The following is a 26641-nucleotide window of genomic DNA, read 5'->3' on the forward strand; positions in this document are numbered from 1 at the left end:
AGAAGAAAGCACTAACAGTACAGGCAGAAAAGGTGACTCAACATGCAAGGCAAAATGTTAAAGGTGAGCTGGTCTGCGGTGCACAAATTAGGGCAGATAGGATACTAAGCTGAGATGAGTGGAAATGAAGTATTCAACCCACAGAAAACCAACCAAGTGTACACAGTATAAATGCCTTGATAATGTGGATAAATGTATTACTTGACAGCAATTTCTACATCTACATCTACATCTACATTGATACTCCGCAAGCCACCCAACGGTGTGTGGCGGAGGGCACTTTACGTGCCACTGTCATTACCTCCCTTTCCTGTTCCAGTCGCGTATGGTTCGCGGGAAGAACGACTGTCTGAAAGCCTCCGTGCGCGCTCTAATCTCTCTAATTTTACATTCGTGATCTCCTCGGGAAGTATAAGTAGGGGGAAGCAATATATTCGATACCTCATCCAGAAACGCACCCTCTCGAAACCTGGCGAGCAAGCTACACCGCGATGCAGAGCGCCTCTCTTGCAGAGTCTGCCACTTGAGTTTATTAAACATCTCCGTAACGCTATCACGGTTACCAAATAACCCAGTGACGAAACGCGCCGCTCTTCTTTGGATCTTCTCTATCTCCTCCGTCAACCCGACCTGGTACGGATCCCACACTGATGAGCAATACTCAAGTATAGGTCGAACGAGTGTTTTGTAAGCCACCTCCTTTGTTGATGGACTACATTTTCTAAGCACTCTCCCAATGAATCTCAACCTGGTACCCGCCTTACCAACAATTAGTTTTATATGATCATTCCACTTCAAATCGTTCCGTACGCATACTCCCAGATATTTTACAGAAGTAACTGCTACCAGTGTTTGTTCCGCTATCATATAATCATACAATAAAGGATCCTTCTTTCTATGTATTCGCAATACATTACATTTGTCTATGTTAAGGGTCAGTTGCCACTCCCTGCACCAAGTGCCTATCCGCTGCAGATCTTCCTGTATTTCGCTACAATTTTCTAATGCAGCAACTTCTCTGTATACTACAGCATCATCCGCGAAAAGCCGCATGGAACTTCCGACACTATCTACTAAGTCATTTATATATATTGTGAAAAGCAATGGTCCCATAACACTCCCCTGTGGCACGCCAGAGGTTACTTTAACGTCTGTAGACGTCTCTCCATTGATAACAACATGCTGTGTTCTGTTTGCCAAAAACTCCTCAATCCAGCCACACAGCTGGTCTGATATTCCGTAGGCTCTTACTTTGCTTATCAGGCGACAGTGCGGAACTGTATCGAACGCCTTCCGGAAGTCAAGAAAAATAGCATCTACCTGGGAGCCTGTATCTAATATTTTCTGGGTCTCATGAACAAATAAGGCGAGTTGGGTCTCACACGATCGCTGTTTCCGGAATCCATGTTGATTCCTACATAGTAGATTCTGGGTTTCCAGAAATGACATGATACGCGAGCAAAAAACATGTTCTAAAATTCTACAAGAGATCGACGTAAGAGATATAGGTCTATAGTTTTGCGCATCTGCTCGACGACCCTTCTTGAAGACTGGGACTATCTGTGCTCTTTTCCAATCATTTGGAACCCTCCGTTCCTCTAGAGACTTGCGGTACACGGCTGTTAGAAGGGGGGCAAGTTCTTTCGCGTACTCTGTGTAGAATCGAATTGGTATCCCGTCAGGTCCAGTGGACTTTCCTCTATTGAGTGATTCCAGTTGCTTTTCTATTCCTTGGACACTTATTTCGATGTCAGCCATTTTTTCGTTTGTGCGAGGATTTAGAGAAGGAACTGCAGTGCGGTCTTCCTCTGTGAAACAGCTTTGGAAAAAGGTGTTTAGTATTTCAGCTTTACGCGTGTCATCCTCTGTTTCAATGCCATCATCATCCCGTAGTGTCTGGATATGCTGTTTCGAGCCACTTACTGATTTAACGTAAGACCAGAACTTCCTAGGATTTTCTGTCAAGTCGGTACATAGAATTTTACTTTCGAATTCAATGAACGCTTCACGCATAGCCCTCCTTACGCTAACTTTGACATCGTTTAGCTTCTGTTTGTCTGAGAGGTTTTGGCTGCGTTTAAACTTGGAGTGGAGCTCTCTTTGCTTTCACAGTAGTTTCCTAACTTTGTTGTTGTACCACGGTGGGTTTTTCCCGTCCCTCACCGTTTTACTCGGCACGTACCTGTCTAAAACGCATTTTACGATTGCCTTGAACTTTTTCCATAAACACTCAACATTGTCAGTGTCGGAACAGAAATTTTCGTTTTGATCTGTTAGGTAGTCTGAAATCTGCCTTCTATTACTCTTGCTAAACAGATAAACCTTCCTCCCTTTTTTTATATTCCTATTAACTTCCATATTCAGGGATGCTGCAACGGCCTTATGATCACTGATTCCCTGTTCTGTACATATAGATTCGAAAAGTTCGGGTCTGTTTGTTATCAGTAGGTCCAATATGTTATCTCCACGAGTCGGTTCTCTGTTTAATTGCTCGAGGTAATTTTCGGATAGTGCACTCAGTATAATGTCACTCGATGCTCTGTCCCTACCACCCGTCCTAAACATCTGAGTGTCCCAGTCTATATCTGGTAAATTGAAATCTCCACCTAAGACTATAACATGCTGAGAAAATTTATGTGAAATGTATTCCAAATTTTCTCTCAGTTGTTCTGCCACTACTGCTGCTGAGTCGGGAGGTCGGTAAAAGGAGCCAATTATTAACCTAGTTCGGTTGTTTAGTGTAACCTCCACCCATAATAATTCACAGGAACTATCCACTTCTACTTCACTACAGGATAAACTACTACTAACAGCGATGAACACTCCACCACCGGTTGCATGCAATCTATCCTTTCTAAACACCGTCTGTACCTTTGTAAAAATTTCGGCAGAATTTATCTCTGGCTTAAGCCAGCTTTCTGTACCTATAACGATTTCAGCTTCGGTGCTTTCTATCAGCGCTTGAAGTTCCGGTACTTTACCAACGCAGCTTCGACAGTTGACAATTACAATACCGATTGCTGCTTGGTCCCCGCATGTCCTGACTTTGCCCCGCACCCGTTGAGGCTGTTGCCCTTTCTGTACTTGCCCAAGGCCATCTACCCTAAAAAACCGCCCAGCCCACGCCACACAACCCCTGCTACCCGTGTAGCCGCTTGTTGCGTGTAGTGGACTCCTGACCTATCCAGCGGAACCCGAAACCCCACCACCCTCTGGCGCAAGTCGAGGAATCTGCAGCCCACACGGTCGCAGAACCGTCTCAGCCTCTGATTCAGACCCTCCACTCGGCTCTGTACCAAAGGTCCGCAGTCAGTCCTGTCGACGATGCTGCAGATGGTGAGCTCTGCTTTCATCCCGCTAGCGAGACTGGCAGTCTTCACCAAATCAGATAGCCGCCGGAAGCCAGAGAGGATTTCCTCCGATCCATAGCGACACACATCATTGGTGCCGACATGAGCGACCACCTGCAGATGGGTGCACCCTGTACCCTTCATGGCATCCGGAAGGACCCTTTCCACATCTGGAATGACTCCCCCCGGTATGCACACGGAGTGCACATTGGTTTTCTTCCCCTCTCTTGCTGCCATTTCCCTAAGGGGCCCCATTACGCGCCTGACGTTGGAGCTCCCAACTACCAGTAAGCCCACCCTCTGCGACTGCCCGGATCTTGCAGACTGAGGGGCAACCTCTGGAACAGGACAAGCAGCCATGTCAGGCCGAAGATCAGTATCAGCCTGAGACAGAGCCTGAAACCGGTACGTCAGACAAACTGGAGAGGCTTTCCGTTCAGCCCTCCGGAATGTCTTTCGCCCCCTGCCACACCTTGAAACGACCTCCCACTCTACCACAGGTGAGGGATCAGCCTCAATGCGGGCAGTATCCCGGGCAACCACAGTCGTAGTCCGATCAGGGGATGTGTGGGACGAGCTGGCCGTCCCCGACAAACCCCCATCCCGACCCCCACAGTGATGCCCATTGGCAACAGCCTCAAGCTGTGTGACCGAAGCCAACACTGCCTGAAGCTGGGAGCGAAGGGATGCCAACTCAGCCTGCATCCGAACACAGCAGTTGCAGTCCCTATCCATGCTAAAAACTGTTTTGCTAAGAACGTCTGAACTAATCTACAGAGAGCGCAAACAAATCGACAAAATTTAAACGGTTATTAAAATACAAGATTGCCTAGTAAATGCAGTAATGCTGCTACTTGCGCACTGCTGACACTGCTCGGCGGCGGAAGGAGACTAAGCGAAATTACACTATTCAGGTACTAAAACGCGATGCTACAACTCTCAAATACTATAATACGCTCGAAATTTATGAATTAAACAATGCAAGTACCAAAAACACGCAAAGAAATTAAGAATTAAACTATGTAACAAATGAGTGAGCTAGGAGTATACGACTTGCTGCTCAGCTGCTTATCCAATGGCGGCAGGGAGCACACTGACTGCGACCAACCGACACTGGCCGTTCAAAACAAAACAGTAGACAAACGACTACGCGAATTTACACTATTCAGGTACTAAAACGCGATGCTACAACTCAAATACTATAATACGCTTGAAATTTATGAATTAAACAATGCAAGTACCAAAAACACGCAAAGAAATTAAGAATTAAACTATGTAACAAATGAGTGAGCTAGGAGTATACGACTTGCTGCTCAGCTGCTTATCCAACGGCGGCAGGGGGCACAAGCTGTCATGTTATGAGCAATAATGGAATACTAACTTTGGTAGAACTTCATAGCTTATGTTATACAGAACTGGACTTCAAACCCAGAAAACATGCTCTGACATGGGCATCAGGTCAACACTGGGCATCACTGAACAGACTGAATGTTGATGAGGTTTGAAGTGCCCAGTATCTTACCCTAAACCTATTAATTCTAGTGGGCTTTCATTCAAGGTACTGAGATCTAATTACAGTTTATTTTTAAGGACCCCCACTAGTAACGTAATTCTCAGATCCAAAACTCTTGTGGATATACTTATCTTGTAGTCATCTGTTATCAAGGATTGCAAGTCCATGGCTTCATATGATGGCTGAGGCATTAGTAACTTCATAAATAATGAATGACAACTTGAAATAAAGTTGGTTATTATTGTTCTGTACATAAACAATAATATTAAATTAATATATTGAAGTATCTTGGTGCCACAGTGATTCATTGTTGCACCTTTACCCCAGGCAAAAAGAACAAAATGCCGTCTTGGAAACACACAAATACATGTGGCTGTCAAGGCATCTGCTGAAATTTGTCGATATCTCTCCACACTATTCAAAGAGGCAGAGAACTCAATCTCTTCAAGACTATCACCACAACTGCCTAAGTGCCATGGCCCTCCTTCAGCACAGGTCACTTCATTTATTCTAGTGACTTGTTAAGTCATTCCCATAGTGTCAAACAATCCTTACATCAGAATTATGGTGTGTGTTATAAATCAAATTAAATATCATGTAAATTTAAGTTATGTTGATGACTAATTATAAATATAGTTAAGTGCATCAAATAACAGTGACAGTCTATCACAAACCACTGATCGTACCAGATTGAAAGGGATTGGAAGGGCTAAAAACATACAAAACAAAAATCATTATAAAAATACCAAAATAAAAATTGAACAAAAGGTATTGTGATGTAAATAAAACAATTCTGTTTGATCACACTATTTCAAAACTGAAATCATATTTTGCCTATGCAAATTACTACAGAAGTTTTTTATGTATCTTCATTGATGTTTTTATTAATTAACAGTAATGAACACATTTCATTTTTGAAGTGTAACTAGTTGGCACAGTGTGATGCCGACTGTTGTTAGTTGAGTAGTGGTCATGTACCAAATAGTTTTATCTTGTGACTTCAGTTTTACATATCTTATGGAAAAGAATGACCATGAGAGCAGTTGTTTTTATTTTTTGTGACAATGATTTTATATCAGTTGGTCTGCCTCATGTATCATTATATCCAAATGGTTTATAAATGATAATCTACATTCAGATCCGATGATGGCACCTTTAGTGTGTTGAAACCAGTTATCCAGTAAACAGTATTTAAGTGATCTTGGCTTTTGAATTATTTCTACAACAGAGTGATTGCCCCACTACACACTATGTGTTCACTGCAGGACAGTGGTTTAATTAGACAAAATGAGGGTTCATACATATAATTCTGTGAATAAATTCTGTCAAAGTGATATCATCTTAAGGGTTTCACCAAACACAAGTGCTTGCCTACATTTATTGGCTATGTTCTGTAGGGTACTGCTGTACATAGTCTATTCACTGAGAGCTGGGAGGAAACAAACATTTTCACGTGACTGACTACCACCCATACCAGTGAAACAAGGGGGTTTCAAAAATCCTTCATGCACACTGTGCAGTTGGCTTCTGGGCTGGCATCACAGCAAAGTGTGTGTTGCTCACGAGAAACCCTTTATTGTGAACTTTGGCTACAATGTAAAGAAAGAAAGCACACAAAACTGATAGATGGCACAGCAGATTCAAACACATGCAATTTTAATAAAATACCATTTACAATAATGTTAAAGGAATGCTAACACTAATTTCATTCTGTTGAACTCTTAACTATTTTCAATGAGGTTTATAACAACACACACCTATCTCGTCTATGAGCAGTCTAATTTTCACATCTGAGTTTCAACTTTTTTCCACCACACAGAGAACACATTTGTTCCACTCTTCTGCAGTCACTGTTCTTACTGCTTGTTCTGATAGTTCTTTAATTTCAGACATTTTGTATGTACTGATTTTTGCTGTAACATAGTCTTTGATTCTGGCTCAAACTAACCCGACACCGTTTAATTCGCAGTGGTATGGAGAAATTCAAACAACAGTTTTTCCTGCATAAGAACAACAGCTGTGTTTTCTTGAAGGCAAGGAAGAATATCTTTCAATCACTTTTTAAAAGTATCAGCACACGTATCATGATAATCTCCCCTCTTCTTGGATTTGAAAATCCACAAACAGCCTTTGACAAAACCTGCTTTTCTCCCAACGTGTGTGATAATCAGGCATTCACCTTACCTTGGCAGTCCTTGTTTCCTGTTGATAATCAAGACAAACACTTATTTAGAAGATCTTATGGTGTTATCTACCCAGACGTTACTTTGGGCATGTTCTGCATTCAACCACATCTTGTCCAAATTGTGAATGCGTCTTCATTCATCTCTCAATAATTTAATGGTTCATACATAACACTGCCTCCATAAAATGATGTCATCCCTCCCTATTAGCATGCTACTGCGTCCATGCTGAACACACTAAAAATTCATTATTTCTACAAAAATTTCCCAGATCTGGATCTTCGTTCACAGCAGCAAGCACTTTGTCTATGGTTTGCAATTAGTAACAGAAAAAGAAATCATGTACTTTCCTCAATATCGCATTTCTATCACAGTCATCAATACTTTATGGAAGGTCCTTTCATGATTTTTTTTTTCTTGCGAGACTTCGAATAGTGTGTAGACTTGTACTCACTTATCACACGATACAGTGAAGAACATCCTACACCTGCAGCTGCTTTCATAACAATATCAGTCACTGACTGCTCTGGACACAACTACTCCATTTTATATGCATTAAAAACCATGAGCTTCGCTGCAGAACTTAATGATTTCTTCTTTGTTTGCTTCATGGGTGGAGTCAAAACTGATCTGTCAATCTAGCTTGCTGTGCCCATGGAGGTTGACATTATGAGTTTATTCATACACGATACTAATGGGAGAAAAAATATTAGCCATTAGCTGAATGCGATCATTAACACTGATACTTACACTAATAATCAAAAAGTCTTTCAAATGTGATGAACTTTCCAATTAGATTTTCCAATCACACACTAATGACTTATAATCGCAACAGACACTGCCACACTCAGCACGAGTCCACCCTGTATTGTTTACCCCTTGATGGCAATACTGTGGTCATGTGCCTTTATGTGTTTACAGTCTGTGTCTCGTTTTGGTGAACAGAGTATAGGTGTGAAGTGTGCAGCTGCACTCCATCTGTAAGGATACCAGAGTGTACACTGTTACATACTGCCTCCTCTCCCTGTTTTTCAATGTTAGGTTACACAATGCTGATGCTGCCCTGGTCAGATAACCAGTTTGCTGTGCCGGGTAATATACGACACACATGGTCCTATCTTTAATAGAATAGGAAATGTCAGTAATTGGAGTGCAGTAAGATCTGATGAATGGGTGTATGGAACAGATCTTGCATCTGTGGACGATCTATAAGGGGGCAGAATTGGGAGTATGGACAGCAATGGGGTGAACTACAGTTTGTATAAATCAAATGGACAACAGAATAGTATTTTCAGGGAAAAGGGTAGGATGCTGGGTTCAACTTCCCAATCTCAGGACATAATCAAAGTCACAGATCTGGTCAGACCACTGAGATAAATGTGATCTAGAGTTTATAGGTGTGTGACGATGGACAATATGGGGATTACTGGGCAGAGACTGAGTCTCAGTGGTAATGGGTTTATTGCTGACTCAGTGTGAAACAGTGCAAGAAATTAGTTTTGGGTTAACTGGGCAGGATACTGTCTATCTATTAGGATCTTGACAAGGTTTTCAGCATAGATACCTAACTCCCACTTCCCAATGCAGATGTGGCACTTTTATGTGCCAAAGCTATAAGACGAAATCTGTTGACATAGAACTGGTCGAAAATGTCCAAATGGAGGTACTGATAGTGGTGAATGACTAACACAAGCAGAGGCACAAGTGTCATGACTTGTGGGCTCAGCTGCTCACAGCAATGGAGCTAGAAAGGCAGCCATGAGTCAGTCTTATTTAGTACACCATCAGTCTTGTTTAGTACACCACATGAGTTATTGCAAATTACGCCTAGATGCTATTTGAATACAAACTTTAGGTCGTAGTCTGGCTGCACTGCTTGCATAATGTGGTCTTGCAGATATTCATGTATTCTTTTAGCCCTGAAGGATGAAATGTTTATGTGCCTCTCAATGACTCAGTGCCCCAACTATATGGTTGAGTTGATACATTTACTCCTTTCATTATTTATATACTATCAAGGACCTGCCATTAGCATGATGCTGAAGTCTGAGGTTATTAACTTATGATTTCTAGGGTAGCTTTAACTCAAACTGATCCTGTGAAGGAGCTAATGTTCCTTTATCAGCAAATGGTATGAAGGCACTCTACTTCTATCTCTATGTCAATTTTTATTTCAGAAAGTTGTACTATGAAATTCCTATTACGGACATTTCTAAGTATCTCCTTTTCTTTTTTGATACAAACAGAAGCAAAAACCTACCTTTGAACGGAGATGAGGTGGCTTGAACACTGGAAGAACAACATTCTGACTTTCGAAGTTCTGCCCATGGAGATTTTTACTCTCATTCTCATCAGTACCACTGAGTGAATTAACAGTAGTGTTACTGTTTTTCTCATGAAGGACCTTTTCTTCATTTTCCATTTTCTACAAATGTTGAATACATCAATAAATAAAACAGAAAATGATATATTCCATGTAAGTTCAATTTTCTTTCACATGTAGCATGTGTCAACAAAAGCAAACACAAACACACACACACACACACACACACACACACACACACGAACACACACACACATACACACACAGTGAGAACAAAAGCATATTAGACCATCATAATCTGTTCTTAATGTTGAGTATGTCTCTCCAACACTGACCCAATGGTGGTGCTGTGTCAAGAATTTTTATTAGATAATGCATTCTTGCAGTATACTATGAGCACCCTTTGAAAGTACTTACCGTATTTACTCGAATCTAAGCTGCCCTTTTTTCCAATTTTTGTAATCCAAAAAACAGCCTGTGACTTAGAATCGAGTGCAAAGTAAGCGAAAGTTCTGAAAAATGTTGGTAGGTGCCGCCACAACTACCTTCTGCCATCGAATATATGTAGCCACAGGCATGCTTTGCAGGCCAAAGATAAATACTGGTGCCAAAACCTCTGCATAAAAAAAAAAAAGTAGTTGGAATATGAGCTTTTTTCTTCGCCCCGAGTTTCGACCACTGCATTTTCATACATTATCCAACGAAGTAAATAGAAATTCCGTATTATTCACCTTCGAATGTAGTAGCCTTTCAAATATTCGTAGCAACAAAAATAAATTTCTTTACACAAAAATACTGACAATGCACAAGGCTTTAGGATTGTTGCACGAGTTGATACACTGCGGCTCATTATGATTTCACGTAGCGGCACCTACTGCTTTGTGGAAGTGCTTGTTGGTGTTAGTGAACCATAATGAAGTGTGCTTTCATTACAATGCCAAATTCAAGAGGGGAGTTATTTCTTTTGCGGAACAAAGTTCTAATCGTGCTACAGATCTGCAATACGGGATTGATGAGAGCAACGTCAGGTGATGGCGACTGCAGAGGGACAAATTATTTGAATGTTCAAGAAGCAGGACAGCATTTAGTGGGCCAAAGTGTGGCCAATATCATGCGCTAGAAGCGATTTTTTAAACAGCATCAGAAATCCCTGCCTGTGAACGCCAAAATTTTAAAAATTAAGCCACATGAAATTGCTAGAGAGCAAAAAATCAAAAATTTTAAGGCTAGTCACAGCTGGATTGATCCGTTTAGGAACCACTGGGGTTTTCCACTTTGGAGGTGAACTTCAGTTGCACAGAAGCTGCCGAAAAATTATGAAGAAAAACTTGTGGAATTTCAGTGCTTCATAACTAGGCAGCGCACAGAAAAGCAATACCTTCTTGGTCAGATAGGAAAAGCTGACCAGACTCCTGTATATTTTTAAATGCTGTCAAATTATATGTTGATGCCAAAGGAAAGAAAGACATAAGTGTTCTTACACCGGGGGGTGATAAACAGCGGATGTCTGTCATGCTTGCTTGCACAGCAGATGGACATAAATTATCCCCATTCATAATTTTCAAGCAAAAGACTTTACCGAAATCGGAAGTGTTTCCAAAAACTGTAAATGTATGAGCAAATGAAACTGGGTGGTTTGCAGAGGACTTGGTGCGGGAATGAATTAGGCGTGTGTGGATTCGTCGTCCTGGCGCAATGCTTGGTTTATGCAGCCTGTTGGTATTACATGCGTACGCAGGCCATACAACACCTGCAGTAAAACAAAATTTACAGAAAAGCAAAATGGACTTGGGCAGTAATTCCAGGTAGGACGACATTAATTCTGCAATCACTTGACCTCTTTTTGAATAAATCATTTAAGGACAAGCTAAAACGCATGTACACAGACTGGCTTTCGAAAAGCAACAGACAACTGACACCAACAGGGCGTGTAAAATGCGCAAATCTGTCACAAGTGTACCAATGGATTTATGATGTATGGAAGTGTGTTCCAAATCACACTGTGCAACAAGCATTTAAAAAATGTTCAATATCCAATGCACTACATGGTACGGAGGACGATGCTCTGTATGAAGAAATGAGCAACAAAGAATCGAGTTATAGTGATTCAGAATCAGGACTGATATTTTCAACATTTCATATAAGATGTATTACAAACCTAATAAAATTTTGTTTTAAATTTCAGCGTTTAATTTCTAAGTTATTTTCATTCTTATTTTATGTACTGCAACTTTGCATTGCACAGGATAGAAAAGCGTGGAGAGCTGCATCAAACTAGTCTATGGACTGAAGACAACAACAACATGCTCTGCATTTGAAGTCATCACTAAAAATCTACTATGAAAATCCGACTGGCAAGACTGTTTGGGATGTATGTCACTATGGCCAGCTCTACATTCTGAATTTTTTCCTACCTGTGACAAGAGATGGTTGCTAATAGGAACTTTTATGAATCGTGAATCACATGCAGTATTCTCTTCACCATAAGAATAATACAAATTTAAACATTATGCCATGAATTCTTTCATGGTTGCTGCTATCTCATTTAAATCCTGTCTGCCCAATAAACTGCAAAACTAGAGTGAGACAACAGCAAACACGGAAGAAGAGACATATCATGTCAAGTTTATATTCGTATTATTCTTATGCTGAATAGTGATACAGACAGAAATGAAGCACAGCAATTGACTAGATTTTTAAATCTAAGATGACTAATTTCTGTGCAGAATGTAATGTACTAAAGAGGCTTCTGCAAAGATTTTCAAACAGAGAAAAATTTTCGCTAAACTCTCGTTCATTATTATTATTATTTATTATTATTTTCGATTATTCCCATTTAAGAGCGCATTTGAACTTGAATTCCTTTATGATGATTGTTTACGTTTTTTCTGAGCCCAAATTTTCTTCATGTGTTCACTGTGTTGTTTCTTTCGCTCTGCTGTCCATTTGCATCCTGGTCTCTTCTGTGTTGTGGTGTCAAATTTATGTTTTTTGATGATGTTCCTGAATTCAGTTCTATTTTCTGCATTGTTTACTGTTATGTGTGCTTGTCTGAGGTCCTCTTCAACTTCTTTTATCCATTTTGTTTTTCCCCTGCCTGAGTTGATGACTTTAAGAATTCACTTTGAAATTCTGTTTTCATTCATCCTGTGGATATGTCCGTAGAACTGCATTCTTCTTTTCCTTATTGTATCCGTACTCTTGTCTGTGTATTTATATAATTCTGATGCTGGTCTCTTCTTCCAGATTCCTTGCTCTTGTATCAGGCCAAAAATTTTCCTGAAAATTTTCCTTTCTTGTTTCTCTATTTCTTTGATTTTAGTTTGCCCACCTATTTGTGTTGTTTCAGATGCATACAGTGCCTCCGGAAGTACGACAGTGTTGTTGTGCCTCAATTTTGGGTTAATGGATATGGACTTTTTGTTATAATAGTTCCACGTGAGTTTATATGCTTTCTGTAGTTTTCTTATTCTTTCCTCATTGGCCTTTAGGTTGATCCCTGATGGCTGGATGATTTCTCCCAGGTACTTAAAATGTGGTACTTGTACAATTTTCCCATGGGTTGTCACAATAGGCAATTTGTCTTGTGGCACTCTTTCTATGTACTGGGTTTTCTCATGTGAGATTTGCAGGCCAGTTCTTTGCGCAATTTCGTGTAACTTCTCTATGGCGTTAGTGGCTTCTTTTCTATTATTTGTGAGGATTGCAAGTTCATCCGCAAAAGCTAAACACTTCACATTGAATCTATTGTCTTTTCTAATGCCAATTTGGATTCCTTTGACTTCTTTTTCCCATGTCCTGATAAATTTTTCAAGAATGATATTAAAGAGTAATGGTGAAAGTCCGTCACCCTGTCGCACTCCAGTTTGGATTTCAAATGGTTCCGAGATATCCCCACTAAATTTAATCTTGGAGACTGTGTCAGTTAATGTTTCCCAAATGATTGCTCTCGTCTATCTGTCAATGCTGAATTCTTCCAGCATCTTACAGAGCGCTACTCTGTCTATTGAGTCGTAGGCCTTTTTAAAATCTACAAAAGTAACCACTGTGTTTCGGGTGTTTCTCAATCTGGAGAATCATTTTCAGATTCCAGATCTGCTCTATGCATGATCGTCCCTTGCGAAAACCAGCCTGGTATTCTCCTATTTGTGGGTCAGCTTGTTCTTCTAATCTATTCATGAGAACTTTTGATACGATTTTATATGTGACTGGTACAAGTGAGATACCCCTGTAATTATTTGGTTCAGTTTTGTCCCCTTTTTTGTGGAGTGGATGGATGAGTGCGCATTTCCATTCAGAAGGGATCTGTTCTGTTTCCCAAATGTTTAATATGATTTTGTGAATTTTTCCTGTTAATCTTTCATCATTTAGTTTCCATAGTTCTGCAATAATTCTATCTTCTCCTGGGGCTCTATTGTTTTTCAGTGTCTTGATAATTTCTACTATTTCATTGATGGTTGGCGGTTTAGCGTCAGGATTTGGTGTAGATGTCTCGTAGTGAATATCCTCTGTAGGTCTTTCGCAGTTGAGAAGTTTGTTGAAATAGTCTGCGAGGATTTGGCAGTTCATTATTATTATTATTATTATTATTATTATCATCATTACCAATTCTATGTCATTCACCAGCCACAGCTGGACAGACAGCGTCAAGGTATAACATTATCAAAATACATGAATAAAACTCTACTATTATAGTAATCATCTTCTATCATACGCAGTCTATTATTTGGTTCTTGTTGATCATTATCAAAGAAAGCAGCAGTGTAAGTAACAACAAATAGCAGTCTCTTGCCATTGTTTCACTAATGAGACAATTCCTCTCTTTTTTTTAATTGTAAGTGGTGGTAGCACGCACAAAAGCAAGCCATGCCGCGAGTGGCGACAGGTCATAAACACTCGTTATCAGAATGCGACAAACAATGCATGACACAGTACAGTAATACACCTATAACAAAGAGAATGGCACTTAACAGATCAAAGCAAAATAAGCAATCGATTCAAACCAGACGAAGCATGTGAAAAAGGAAGAGTATCTGTATAAATACGGACAGAGCGCCTGACGCATAGCAATGGCTACCTGGTAAAGCTTAACTGCTAAGCTTAAGACTCGAACCAAACTACTGTAGCTGTATCTTCATCCATTCAACCTAAATTGTCTCTCATGTTACAATGGACCAACTTTGCTTCGATTTGGAGGTGCGGTCTAAAACTTCTCTCTCCCCTTTAATTTAGAGTCTCAAATTTCAGGTGCGACTTAGATTCAGCAAAAATTTTTTTTCCTTCATTTACAGTCTTATTTTTCAGGTGCGGCTTAGATTCAAGTGCGGCTTAGATTTGAGTAAATATGGTACTTGGCAGGCCGGTATTTCAGCGCATAGCCCAGCAGTGGCGTATTCTGTGCATGTGTACATCAAATGGTGTGTCATGCAAGTATAAAATCTTTATAGTGATTCAAAATTATGTGCATCTCTGTGTAATGCCCAGGTCTACATAATTTTTAACTATCTTAAACATTTTATATTCAACTGACGTATCATTTGATACAGATGTGCACCGTGTATGCCACTGATGAAGGGCTACATGCCCCAATGCCGGCCTGGCAAGTAAATACTTTGGAAGTGCAGCTCATACAGTGCATCAAGATGTCCTTTATCAAATACATACAAGCTGCAGAGCACTCGACATACAAGAATTTAATATTATTTACAGATTGACTTTTTCAAAGGATTGGTTATGTAACTTGTTTCACACATTCCCCCCTCCCAAAAAAATGCCTTGGTGCACAGCCAGCACATCTTGGCACAGTGTTACACCGTCCGGGTTATCTGGATACTTACCACTAACACCAACCTGCCAGAACTCCGGAGATGGGAACTTGCCCTTCAGTATATCCTCTCTTCTCGTTATCCACCAGGCCTCAACCTCCGCTAATTTCAAGTTGCCGCTGCTCATACCTCACCTGTCTTTCAACAACTTCTTTGCCTCTTTACTTCCGCCTCGACTGACATCTCTGCCCAAACTCTTTGCCTTTACAAATGTCTGCTTGTGTCTGTGTATGTGCAGATGGATATGTGTGTGTGTGCGAGTATATACCTGTCCTTTTTTCCCCCTAAGGTAAGTGTTTCCGCTCCCGGGATTGGAATGACTCCTTACCCTCTCCCTTAAAACCCACATCCTTTCACCTTTCCCTCTCCTTCCCTCTTTCCTGACGAAGCAACCATTGGTTGCGAAAGCTAGAATTTTGTGTGTATGTTTGTGTGTCTATCGACCTGCCAGCACTTTCGTTCGGTAAGTCACATCATCTTTGTTTATATATATATATATATTTCCACATTGAATCCCAGAGTCCCCATTCCATGGTATCCACGGAATATTATTTGTGTTGTATTCTGTTATTTCTCAAAATAGTACACCAAAGGATGGAATGTAACAATTTTATGAAAAGGAAAGTTGCTACTCACCATATAGCGGATATGCTGAGTTGTAGACAGGTACAACAGAAAGACTGTCAGAAATGAGTTTTCAGCCAACGAGGCTTAGTGCACTAAAAGGCTAGATGTCCAAATATTAGTGTCTTTCTCTAACGAAATAATGTATGCTGACTGTGATGTGAACTTTGATTTGAAAAAATATTCATATCTTAATAAGGTAACAGCAGTTTTAAAATATTATGACACCGAAAAATTCATTACCTTCTCATTTTCAGCCAGTTTACGGTCTAACATCGACAACTGCCCTTCCGCAAATGAATTACTTGGTTCCAACTCCAGTACATTTTGAAGATCTGATCTGGCTTCTTGGAAAAGATTCAATTCTAGCCTGGCTGTGACACGTCGGAGATAGGCCTTGACATACTTTGGGTCAAGTTCCAAGGCCCTTGTACAATCTGCCTCTCCTGCTTTGTAGCTGTAAAAGAAATTTGGAAACAATGTTAACCACAGTTAAGTCATAATAGAAAAAAATGGGCAAAACTAACTTATGTCCTGTGTACATCTGTATTATGCTATTTTATTCAGCAAGCTCCTCATTTGAGAGACGAGGCATCCAAGACTGCTGTTTTTAATGTAGCCGATTGAGAGAGTAAGTACATTTTTGTCCAAATGGAGCTGCTATGTAATCAAATATCACTATTTACTATATAATGGAATATGAAATTCCACAAAACCCAAACTATTCTCAGTAGCCCTAAAGGCAGCTATCACGTTCCCAAACTGCGAAAAATGGGAATGATGGATGTTAATGGAATAGACCTGAACCTCATTTGTTTTTCTATTAACAATATTTGCCAACAGCCTTGCTGCAGTGGTAACACCGGTTCCCATCAGATCACCAAAGTTATGTGCTGTTGGGCTGGGCTAGCACTTGGATGGGTGATCATCTGATCTGCCGAGCACTGTTGGCAAGTGGGGTGCAGTCAGCCCTTGTGAGGCAAACTGAGGAACTATTTGATTGAGAAGTAGTGGCTCCGGTCTAGTAAACTGACATGGCCGGGAGAGCGGTGTGCTGACCACGTGCCCATCCATATCTGCATCCAGTGATGCCTGTGGGCTGAGGATGACACGGCGGCCAGTCAGTACCATTGGGCCTTCATGGGCTGTTTGGGTGGAGTTTAATATACTGTGTAACTCTAATGGAAGATAAATTTACAACTATGAAGATAAATTTACAACTACTAAAGGAAGAAATATACGGATTGCATTTAAAACAGACCTGAAAATCAATTACAATAAAATGAAAATGACATCAGAGTGTGCTTAAATAAATCCACAACATTGTTGTCAAGTAACAGAGAGTAGAACTACGGGATCCTGTATGGGAACAAGTGTGAATAATGTCATAACATCAAAGCTGACAATAATATCTCCTCCTCCATGATGCAGACATTTCATTTGGCTGATGAAGTATGTTGTACTCTCAATGTGGTACAGTGACCAATTTATGGAGTAAAGAGGCTGGCTAGATATGTTGCGAGTCTGAAAGTAGGCAATCCAATGATGCGCACGATGGGAGGAAGAGGTGTGTTGTTCTTGTGAACCTCTGGAAGGGTGTAGAACATAGGTGATTGAGGTGCTCGAGGGAGGAGATTTTTAATGATGTCCTCCTCTTAAAGACCTGTTGAGAAGCTCCAACATCTTTCTCATTATTCCGGATGTTGGGTCCCTTCATAATTTTCAATATGTCTCCTCCTCCAGGGTCAAATAATTTTTCACGTCATAGTTGGCTAATTCCATAATGATGGCTGCACTGCCCTTGTCACCTGGCAGGACTATGAGGAGAGGATCATTTCAGATATCTTTCATACAATTACACTCAACTCTTGCCATTTTGATGTCTGCGCTTGGATTTTGAAAGAATGTGGCTCGTTACTCAATGAATTTCCTCTCCAGTTTCACAGGGCATCTTGCTAACTGCTTATTCCACACAATTTATTATGTCAGTAAAAGGATATTCCATAGCAATGGTGCAAAATTAAGTCCCTTCTTAAGAGCCAGCACATCATCCGCATCGATGTTTCTCGTCATCATGTTGTAACTGAGTGTTCTGTTGTTTTTCATCCTGTCCCACACTGTTGCTGCGAAAGCAAAATGAATTTCTCTTTCTTCCCTTCTGTGATTGTCTTCCAATGACATTTGTTGTGCTACTGTGGCTGCATCAATCCATTCCCAATCCAAAGCTGATAGCTTCTCTGTCAGCTGCAGGTGGACAGTCTTTAGCTTGCAGCTGTTGGTATCCAAGTGCTTTCTGATGTGAAGTATCCTCTGTTACAGCAGGGTAAAGCTGGCACAGAAAAATATTCTCTTGGCCTCAGCAGTGTTGATATGGTGACTCATGAAGGCAAACCAAGACTCATCTTCTCTTCATACCAGTGTTGTAGGACGGCCAGAGAGCTTACTAAATTAGCCTTCTTAACACGCAACTTCCCCAGGCGTTTGATGCTGCGCCAAATTTCCTTCTCATAGTGATACATAATACATGAATGTACTGTTTTGCAATGATATGTACTGATAAAATTCTTTCGAGCTCCCACGTGCATCACTTGGTTTAAAATCCATAAGCTTTTGGCTAAGTACTCCTCGGCCATTGTCAAATGGTGTCTGTCCATTGGTTGCTACTACTGATAATATATAGCCACACTGTCTTCTGTGATGTCACTTGTGCTCGCTCCAGCACCATATAGGGTAACATTTTTTTGTGCGCCCACTTTCACCTTCCAGTGGCTGGGTCCCAAGCCATGCTTAGCTGTAGGCCACCGTCTTTATCAAACGTGTTGTCACAAACTTTTATCTCAATCACTTATTTAATTACACTATCCCAGAAACTATTAGTCCATGTAATAACTAATGTCTCTTCAAATGCAATACAATGTCCATATGGAGCATGGTCCACTACCATTGATTTCTCAGGGTATCAAAGGCAAAAGTATCTCTAGTGTTCTACAAGTGCCGCTCAACAGTTGGCACAGTTTGTCCAACACAAAACTATCCACACCCACACGGTATTTTATATATGCCTGGTGTTCTGAGGCCTACTTCATCTTTCACAGCCCTCATGAGTTTCTGAAATTTTGTTGGAGCCCTGAAAACTGAAGTGATTGTATGCCTCTCTAGGAGCCAGCTAGTCTTCCCTGTTACTGAGCCACAAAATGGCAAAACGCAAGCTTCTTCAGGTCCTCCTCGAGGTCCTTCTGCTTTCGTGTTTTCGGAAAGATGGCTTGCGAAATCTGGCAGTAGTTGTAGCAATTTTTCTTCAATACTTTCCGTAAGTGACTCAGTTCCTTCGGCAGGTTTTCAGCATCTGAGATGGCTTCAGCTTGATGCACCAAAGGCCTCAGTACGGAATGTATCTGGGGAGAATGCTAATGGCTGTTAGCATGCAGATTTCGGTCCGTGTGGGTTGGATTCTGGTAAACACCATGGCACAGACACCCATTTGCTATACAGTAGGTGAGGATGTCAAGGAGTTGCAAGTTACCTCTATCTTTACTGTGAACTTTATGTTCTCATGGATATTGTTGATGTGGTCCACAAATTCTCCAAGTTTTTCACATCCATGAGACCAGGTGACGAGTGTGTCATTGACGTAATGATAAAAGCAACTAGGCTTTGCTGAAGCCATGTCCAGAGTTATGTCCTCAAAGTGCCCCATAAACAGGTTGGCTATAACTGGAGGAAATGGGCTCCTCATCGTGACAGCGTCTGTCTGTTTAAAATATTCTGCATCATACAAAACAATACAATGACATCAGAGCTTGCTTAAGTAAATCCATAACAGTGTCATTCTGTCAACTGGGTGGGCATAACTGCGGATTCCTGGATGTAAATGTGCATGAATAATGACACCACATCAAAGCTGACTATAATATACTTTGCAGCAGATGTGGACGACAAGGAATGGCAAGGCTCCATTGGTCTCTACCTCTGTTGTGAACTTTGTTCTCATGGACATTAATTGATGTGGTCCAAGAATACTACCAGCATTTCATGTATGAATGATCAGATGACTAATGCTTCATCAGAGTACCAATAAAAGCAACTACACTTTGCAGGAGCTGTGTCCAGGGTGATGGCCTCAAAGTGTTCCATAACCAGGTTGGCTATAACTGGAGCTAATGGGCTCCCCACAGCGAAATGTCATCCATCTGATTAAAATATTGTCCATCACACAAAAAACATGATGACATCAGAATGTGCTTAATTAAATCCACAACAGTGCCATCAAATAACTGGGAAGGCAGAACTATGGAATCCTGGATGGAACCGAGCATGATAATAACACCACATCAAAGCTGACCATAATATTTCCTCCTCCAAAATGTAGGCATTTAATTTGATTAATGAAGTCAGTTGTATTCTTGATGTAGTGCACACAGCAACCAATGTGTGGAATAAGGAGGCTGGCCCAATGAGACATAGAGGTGCATTGCTCTTTTGAACCTTTGGAAGGTCATAAAGTGTAGGTGGTCAAGGTGCCCAAGGGAGGAGACTTTTAATGGATTTTCTTCCAGTTACGACCTCTTGAGAAGCTCAGACATCTTACTATTATTCTGGATGATGGGTCCCAGGATAATTTTTGATATGTCTTCTCCTCCAGCATCAACCGAATCTTCATGACGTAGTTGGCTTGTTCCACAATGATGGCTGCCTTGCCCTTTTCAGCTGCCAGGTCTACGAGGAGAGGATTGTTGCAGAGATCTTTAAGACCTTTACACTCAGCTCTTGTCACGTTTAAGGTCAGTGACTTGGATTTTGAATGCATGCAGCTTGTTTTCCAATGAATTTCTTCTGCAGTTTTACTTGGAAACCTGGAAACTGATTGTTCCACACCACTTAATATGTCAGCAAAAGAAATGTAGTATTCATTTCAGCTTATAGATAATTCCACGGTTGAGAACTACAAGTTAGCAACAATTTTAAACAGGCATTTTATTTCAGTTGTGACTGACCACAAAGCTACGTGGCATTATAGGCCTACAGATCATCACAATTGCTTCATATCGTATAGTATTAGGTATAATACTTTATAGATATTAATTTTCCTCTTTCATCTAATTTTTTGTTTACATTTGGTAAATTATCTGGACAAATATTTACATGTGGAAGATGTAGTATCTGAAGTAAATGTGGATAAAAACTAATGAAATATTACCTCAGGTTGAATAGTCCTACCAATGGCTCTTCCATCGAAATTGCATTAGAATGTTCAGCCAAATACTGACATTTTAACTATTTCTGGCTCAATAATATTTTAAATAAACTAGAAAATTTGTTGTGACACTTAATTCTCTGAAAATTGTTTTGGATAAGTTCTGAACAGTTGTTAACACCAATGGAAGCATCTACAATGTGAGTGTTCTCCAATCAAGGGTGCATCCATACCTTCACTTCTTTGTCCATGCCCATAATCATGTATTTTGTGCAAATGAACCACTACTACTGTTGTCATACAATGCAGAAAATATATTGTACACTTCAGACCACTGCAAGCAATCTACTCAACCTAAAAAGCTGTAGCAGAAAGCCAGAATAAAGGGTTCTGTGCCAGCAGTGAGGCTGCAGTGTCAACATACCCTTACTTCCGTATCAGGAACTGTAAGGTATTGATTTGGATGTCTAACGATGTGTAGGGTGTAGCTGTGGAGGAGTAATTGGTGGTGCTTAATCCATAAGGGGGGAATCCCTGCCCCTACATTCAGGCTGTCTACAGACTTGTTCAGAAGGCCCCAGCTGCAAGCCTGGTCACACAGTGGTGTATTGGGTGTAGTGGTCACAATGTTGATGGCACTGCTGATCCACAATATAAATGTGAAAATAAGAGTTTTGTAGAGTTGCAAAACAGTGGAATGCTCTGCTTCCCAGGAAGTGTTACTGAGACAGCATAGGACATTACGTTTTAATTGTCATGCACACTTAATCTGTTGTACATGGGGAAACCAAGTTAACTGGTCATCAAATGTAAGTCCTAAGAAGCAACATGTCTTAACCACATTAAGCATCTCATTGTGTGGGTACAGTTCTGGGTGAGGATAAAATGGTCTATATCAGCAAAAATGCGTGACAAGTGAAACCCTTCAGGTCCAAGTGGTGTAACAGGGTCAGGATCTAGTTCAAGAAGTGGCATTCTATTAACAGTGTAAATGGTGTAATTCATAACAACCACACAGGTAGCAGCACAAGTTTTCACTGTACATATAAACATCTACCAATTGATTGGTTTATTGATTATTTTTTTCTTTTTTTTTTTTGGGGGGGGGGGGGGGGGAGGGGGGGGGGTTGAGTAATGAGATCGTCAGTTCCGTGACCCAAGAGTGGTACACTTGCAAGTAGACACCCACCAAGAATATTTTTGATCTAGTTGGGAGATTCATAACAGTAAAAGCTAGAAGGCTAAAAAAGTAATGGACATTTACTACATTGTCAATAATAAAAGCAAGATGAGAGAAACAGGGAAGTCAGCAGGTGGGCATTCCTAGGGCTCTGCATGCAACAGAAAATGTTCCACCCACAGCAGTCCCACCCCTGATCCATTACAGCTAAGAGCATTCACTATTCAACAAAGTGCAACACCACGATTAGAGAACTGGGTGTGACAGAAAAACAGCCAAACCAAATCTAAAAGCAATTAAAACAAAGTAAAAGGATACTTGAAGAATAGCCTGGTCTAGGTGGTAGAGTTGGGGATCCCCCAGACCTAGTGTACAGTGGGATGTTCCCAATCCTCAACCACATTGGCTCTGCTCTGGAGGCAGATTAAAGCTTTACAATTGAGAATAAAAGTAACTTTCTCGGAGTAAACTAAGAACCCGTTCGAATCGTCCACCAATATACACTTAACACAGAGCCATGTGGGATGCCCTTCTCTGGTACCTGTGGACAGCCGAGTGAAGTTAGTTTGTTTTGCATTAGGGTGCAAAAAACAAGCAGGATCATACGCGCCCAAGTCAAAACTACAGAATACGAACACAAAGAGGAGTTAAACGATTATACATCAGTCCCAATGGACAGAATAGGAGACAGCTAAAAACAGACATGTGGAAAAAGGGCTAAAAAAGTCCATACAGAAATGGAGGTCCGAAACTAAAAATTAAATAGCCTTCGCCATATTGCTTCGGCAGATAAAAAGTAAAACATGCTCGACAGCCCGCTCGTTATTCACTAAAACTGCTGATAAATCAGGCAGCAAACACAAGCTGGAACGGAAATGGTTAAAAGAAGTGCATCCAGCAGGAAGTGGCAGACAGTTAAAATTCAGACGCAATGTGTAAAAAGTGTTGGGGTGGTCCCACTTCGCAATTGACGATAGCTAAAGAGGCAGTGCCCAATATGCAGCCGAGAGGAGGTCGTCCAAGGTGCTGGGAGAGGCTTAATAAGCCGAAGCTTATTCCCGTGAAGGGACAACCAATGGCAATGCCAAAGGGACACCACCTCCTGACAGACGGCAACACAGAGATCATCGGAGGGAATACACGTACTCGCAGGCTGAGGTACAAGGACTGCAGCATTGGCAGCAGCCTTGTTTCCTGGCAGACCAACATGACCAGGGACCCACAGAAACATGACACTGGCTCCACTAAGAGTGAGCAAGTGACAGTTTTGGACCCACTGCACTAAGTGATGGACAGTGTACAGCACACTTAGACTTTGGTTTGGTTGGTTTGTTTGGGGAAGGAGACCAGACAGCGTGGTCACTGGTCTCATCAGATTAGGGAAGGATGGGGAAGGAAGTCGGCCGTGCCCTTTCAGAGGAACCATCCCGGCATTTGCCTGGAGTGATTTAGGGAAATCACGGAAAACCTAAATCAGGATGACCGGACGCGGGATTGAACCGTCGTCCTTCCGAATGCGAACTTAGACTTTGAAAGGCACTGAGTGAGTCTGAGCAGAGGACACAATTGGAAAGGCTGTGTCATTGGATGAACTCCATCGCATGATACAGAGCGAAGACCTCAGCTGTAAATACTGAGCAGTGTGTCGGAAGTTGATGTCGAAAGACATGGGGGCCAAGGACGCAGGCACACCTGACCCCACAGTCAGTATGAGAACCATCAATGTATACGAAGGGAATATCGCGAAGTTCCATGTGAAGGTTGTGAAACTGGGGGCGATAGACCGAGGCTGGAGTAGTGTCCTTAGGAAGCGAATGAAGGCCCAAGTTAACAATGGCCGCTTCGTGAAGCCAAGGTGGTGAAGGGTTCACACCCACTGGGAGTGTTGCTGGTAGTGTGAAGTGAAGCCACCGTAGCAAGTGGCGAAAGCGGACTGCAGGAGGCAACAGAGAAGCGGGACGAGCCTCATACTGATGATCAAAGGAATAATCAACGAAGGAGGCATAGGAGGGGTGGCAACGCATGGCAGACAAACGGTATGCATACCTGCTGAGAAGAAAGTCATGGTGGTAGAACAGTGGTAGTTCAGCAGCTTCAGCATAAGAATCTCAACCGGGCTGGTGTAAAAGGCACCTGTGGCTGAATGGATGCCATGATGGTGGATAGTGTTGAGACAATGTAAGAGGGATGGGCATACAGATGCATAAACAAAGCACCCATAGTCGAGTTTCGAACGATTAGCACCCCAGGAAGTACCACTGAGTACAGGTAGGAGACAGAGACTGCGTACAGTGAGCTGCCAGGTAAGACACATGGGAGGACCAAGAGTGTTTCCCGTTGAGCATGAGCAAGAGAAATTTCATAGTTCCAATGAATGGAAGGAGGCAGGGCAACAGGCCCAAGATGTAGAGATGGTGGGAGAAATCATTTGCGCCAACAGAAATTTATACAGATGCTTTTGTCAGGGGAAAAGCGAAAGCCACTGTCAATGCTCCAGAAGTAAAGATGATCATGACAGTGCTGAAGACACTGCTCAGTGTGACAGGTCCATGGAGAACTGCAATGGATGGCAAAATCGACAACAAAAAGAGAGCTGGAGATGCCTGGGGGGAGACAGGCCATTATAGGGTTAATGGCAATAGCAACGAGGATGACTGGATAAAGGTGGCCGACAAGGCAAAATCCACACACACCTCGAAAACTTGGTCTTGTAAAAATGCTCAAAGAAAACAGGGCGTGCACCCACAAAACCTCCACATGTAAAGAGAATGGAGGATACCAGTTCTTCAGCAGGTATCATAGACCTTATCCAAATCAAAAAACACAGCCACAGTTTGGGATTCCTGCAGAAAACCATCCATGACATGGGTGGACAAAGTAACGAGATGGTCAATTGCAGTACACTGCACTCAAAATCCACACTGTGCATTCATTAGTAAATGACGAGACTCGAGCCACCACACCAGCCAGGGATAAGGCAGTAGCTAGTAGGAAGGTTTTTGTCCTTACCGGGCTTTGATATGGATACGACGGTGGCTTCACTCCAATGGCAAGGAAATGTGCCCTCTGCCCAGATGCGGTTGCACGTGTTAAGCAGAAAGTGCTTGCCTGCAAGAGAAAGGTGCTGCAACATCTGAATGTGGATGGTGTCCAGCCCTTGGGTGGAGGATTGGAATGAACTGAGAGCATGATCAAGCTCCCTCACAGTAAAGGTAGCACTGTAGCACTCACTACTCGGAGAAGAGAAGGGTATCATCCAAGTTTCCTCTGCTTGTTTCCCATGGAGGAATGCAAGGTGATAGTGCAAAAAGCTCGAAACTTTCGCAAAATGGATCTTTGTCCCAGAGAGGAAGGGGTGGAACTGTTAAAAGAACTAGTGAATGAAAGCCAGCTAGCTCGTTTGCTATCCTGAAGAACACAATGACACTTTGCACGCATCTGTTTATAATGAGTGCAGTTTGCCATCGTAGGAGGATAGTTAAAAATGCGGAGAGCACGTCTCTGTGCACGAAGTGCATCGTGGCATGCCTCAGTCCACCAAGGGACTGGAACACGACGGCGTAAAGAGGAAGTCTGAGGAACGGAACATTCTGCAGCAGTAAGGATAACATTGGTGGGATAGTACACCTGGTCATCACAACTGGGGAAATCTTGTTTTTCAAAGGTCGCCAGGGAGTAGTGAAGTGGCCAGTCGGCCTTAATAAGCTGCCATTTCGGAGTGCATGCGGATGGGGCAAGAGTCAGCAAACGGAGAGCACACGGGAAATGTTGTTCGAGTAGGTGTCAGAAAGAATGGACCACCCAAGACGATAGGCAAGCTGGACAGTGCAAAAGGATAGGTCCAAATGGGAATAGGTGTGTGAGGAGTTGGAAAGGAAAGTGGGTGCTCCAGTGTTAAGGCAGCAGACGTTAAGTTGGTTAAGAACGTCAGGTGCTGGGGGAGCCCCAAAGGGGATGATATGCATTAAAGTCACTGAGTAGCAGAAACGGGGGAGGTAGTTGCCCAATAGGCTAAAGGAAGTCTGCCCTGGTGACATCGAAGGATGGGGGTACGTAAATGGTACAGAGGGAGAAAGTCAGATGGAGAAGGAAAAGGCGAACTGACACAGCTTGAAGACTGGTAGGCAAGGAGATGAGTTGACTATGAAGGTCATCCTGTATGAGCAGCATGACGCCCCCATGAGATGGGATGCTGAACTCACGGGGAAGGTCAAAATGAATCGGTAAGTAATGTGAAAGCTCAAAGCAGTCGTGAGGGCACAATTTCGTTTCCTGAAGGCAGAGTACAAGGGGATGCTGTGATGCTAAAAGCAGCCGTAAATCCTGTTAGTGGGACCAAAGGCTGCGAACATTCCACTGGAGGACAGTCATGAGGAGTAAGTGATGGAGCGGTGTCAACTTGGTGGTCACCGAGTGACAGCCGGTGTAGAGTTGGTACTACAGGGCACA

The 26641-nt window shown here is 41.9% G+C and overlaps 1 protein-coding gene across 3 annotated transcripts in view; it reads right to left on the reverse strand.

Moving 5' to 3' along the window:
- The window catches only part of LOC126473423 (RNA polymerase II-associated protein 3), a 105945-nt gene that overhangs the window by 11784 nt on the left and 67520 nt on the right, over positions 1-26641 (reverse strand). For all 3 annotated transcript variants that reach the window (XM_050100459.1, XM_050100461.1, XM_050100458.1), the window contains 2 exons: positions 16062-16275; positions 9307-9471 (listed from right to left, as the gene is read on the reverse strand). In XM_050100459.1, the coding sequence (XP_049956416.1) occupies positions 9307-9471; positions 16062-16275 (379 nt within the window). The remainder of the gene's footprint in view (positions 1-9306; positions 9472-16061; positions 16276-26641) is intronic.

Source organism: Schistocerca serialis, chromosome 4, assembly GCF_023864345.2.
Source record: "Schistocerca serialis cubense isolate TAMUIC-IGC-003099 chromosome 4, iqSchSeri2.2, whole genome shotgun sequence".
NCBI lineage: Eukaryota > Metazoa > Arthropoda > Insecta > Orthoptera > Acrididae > Schistocerca > Schistocerca serialis.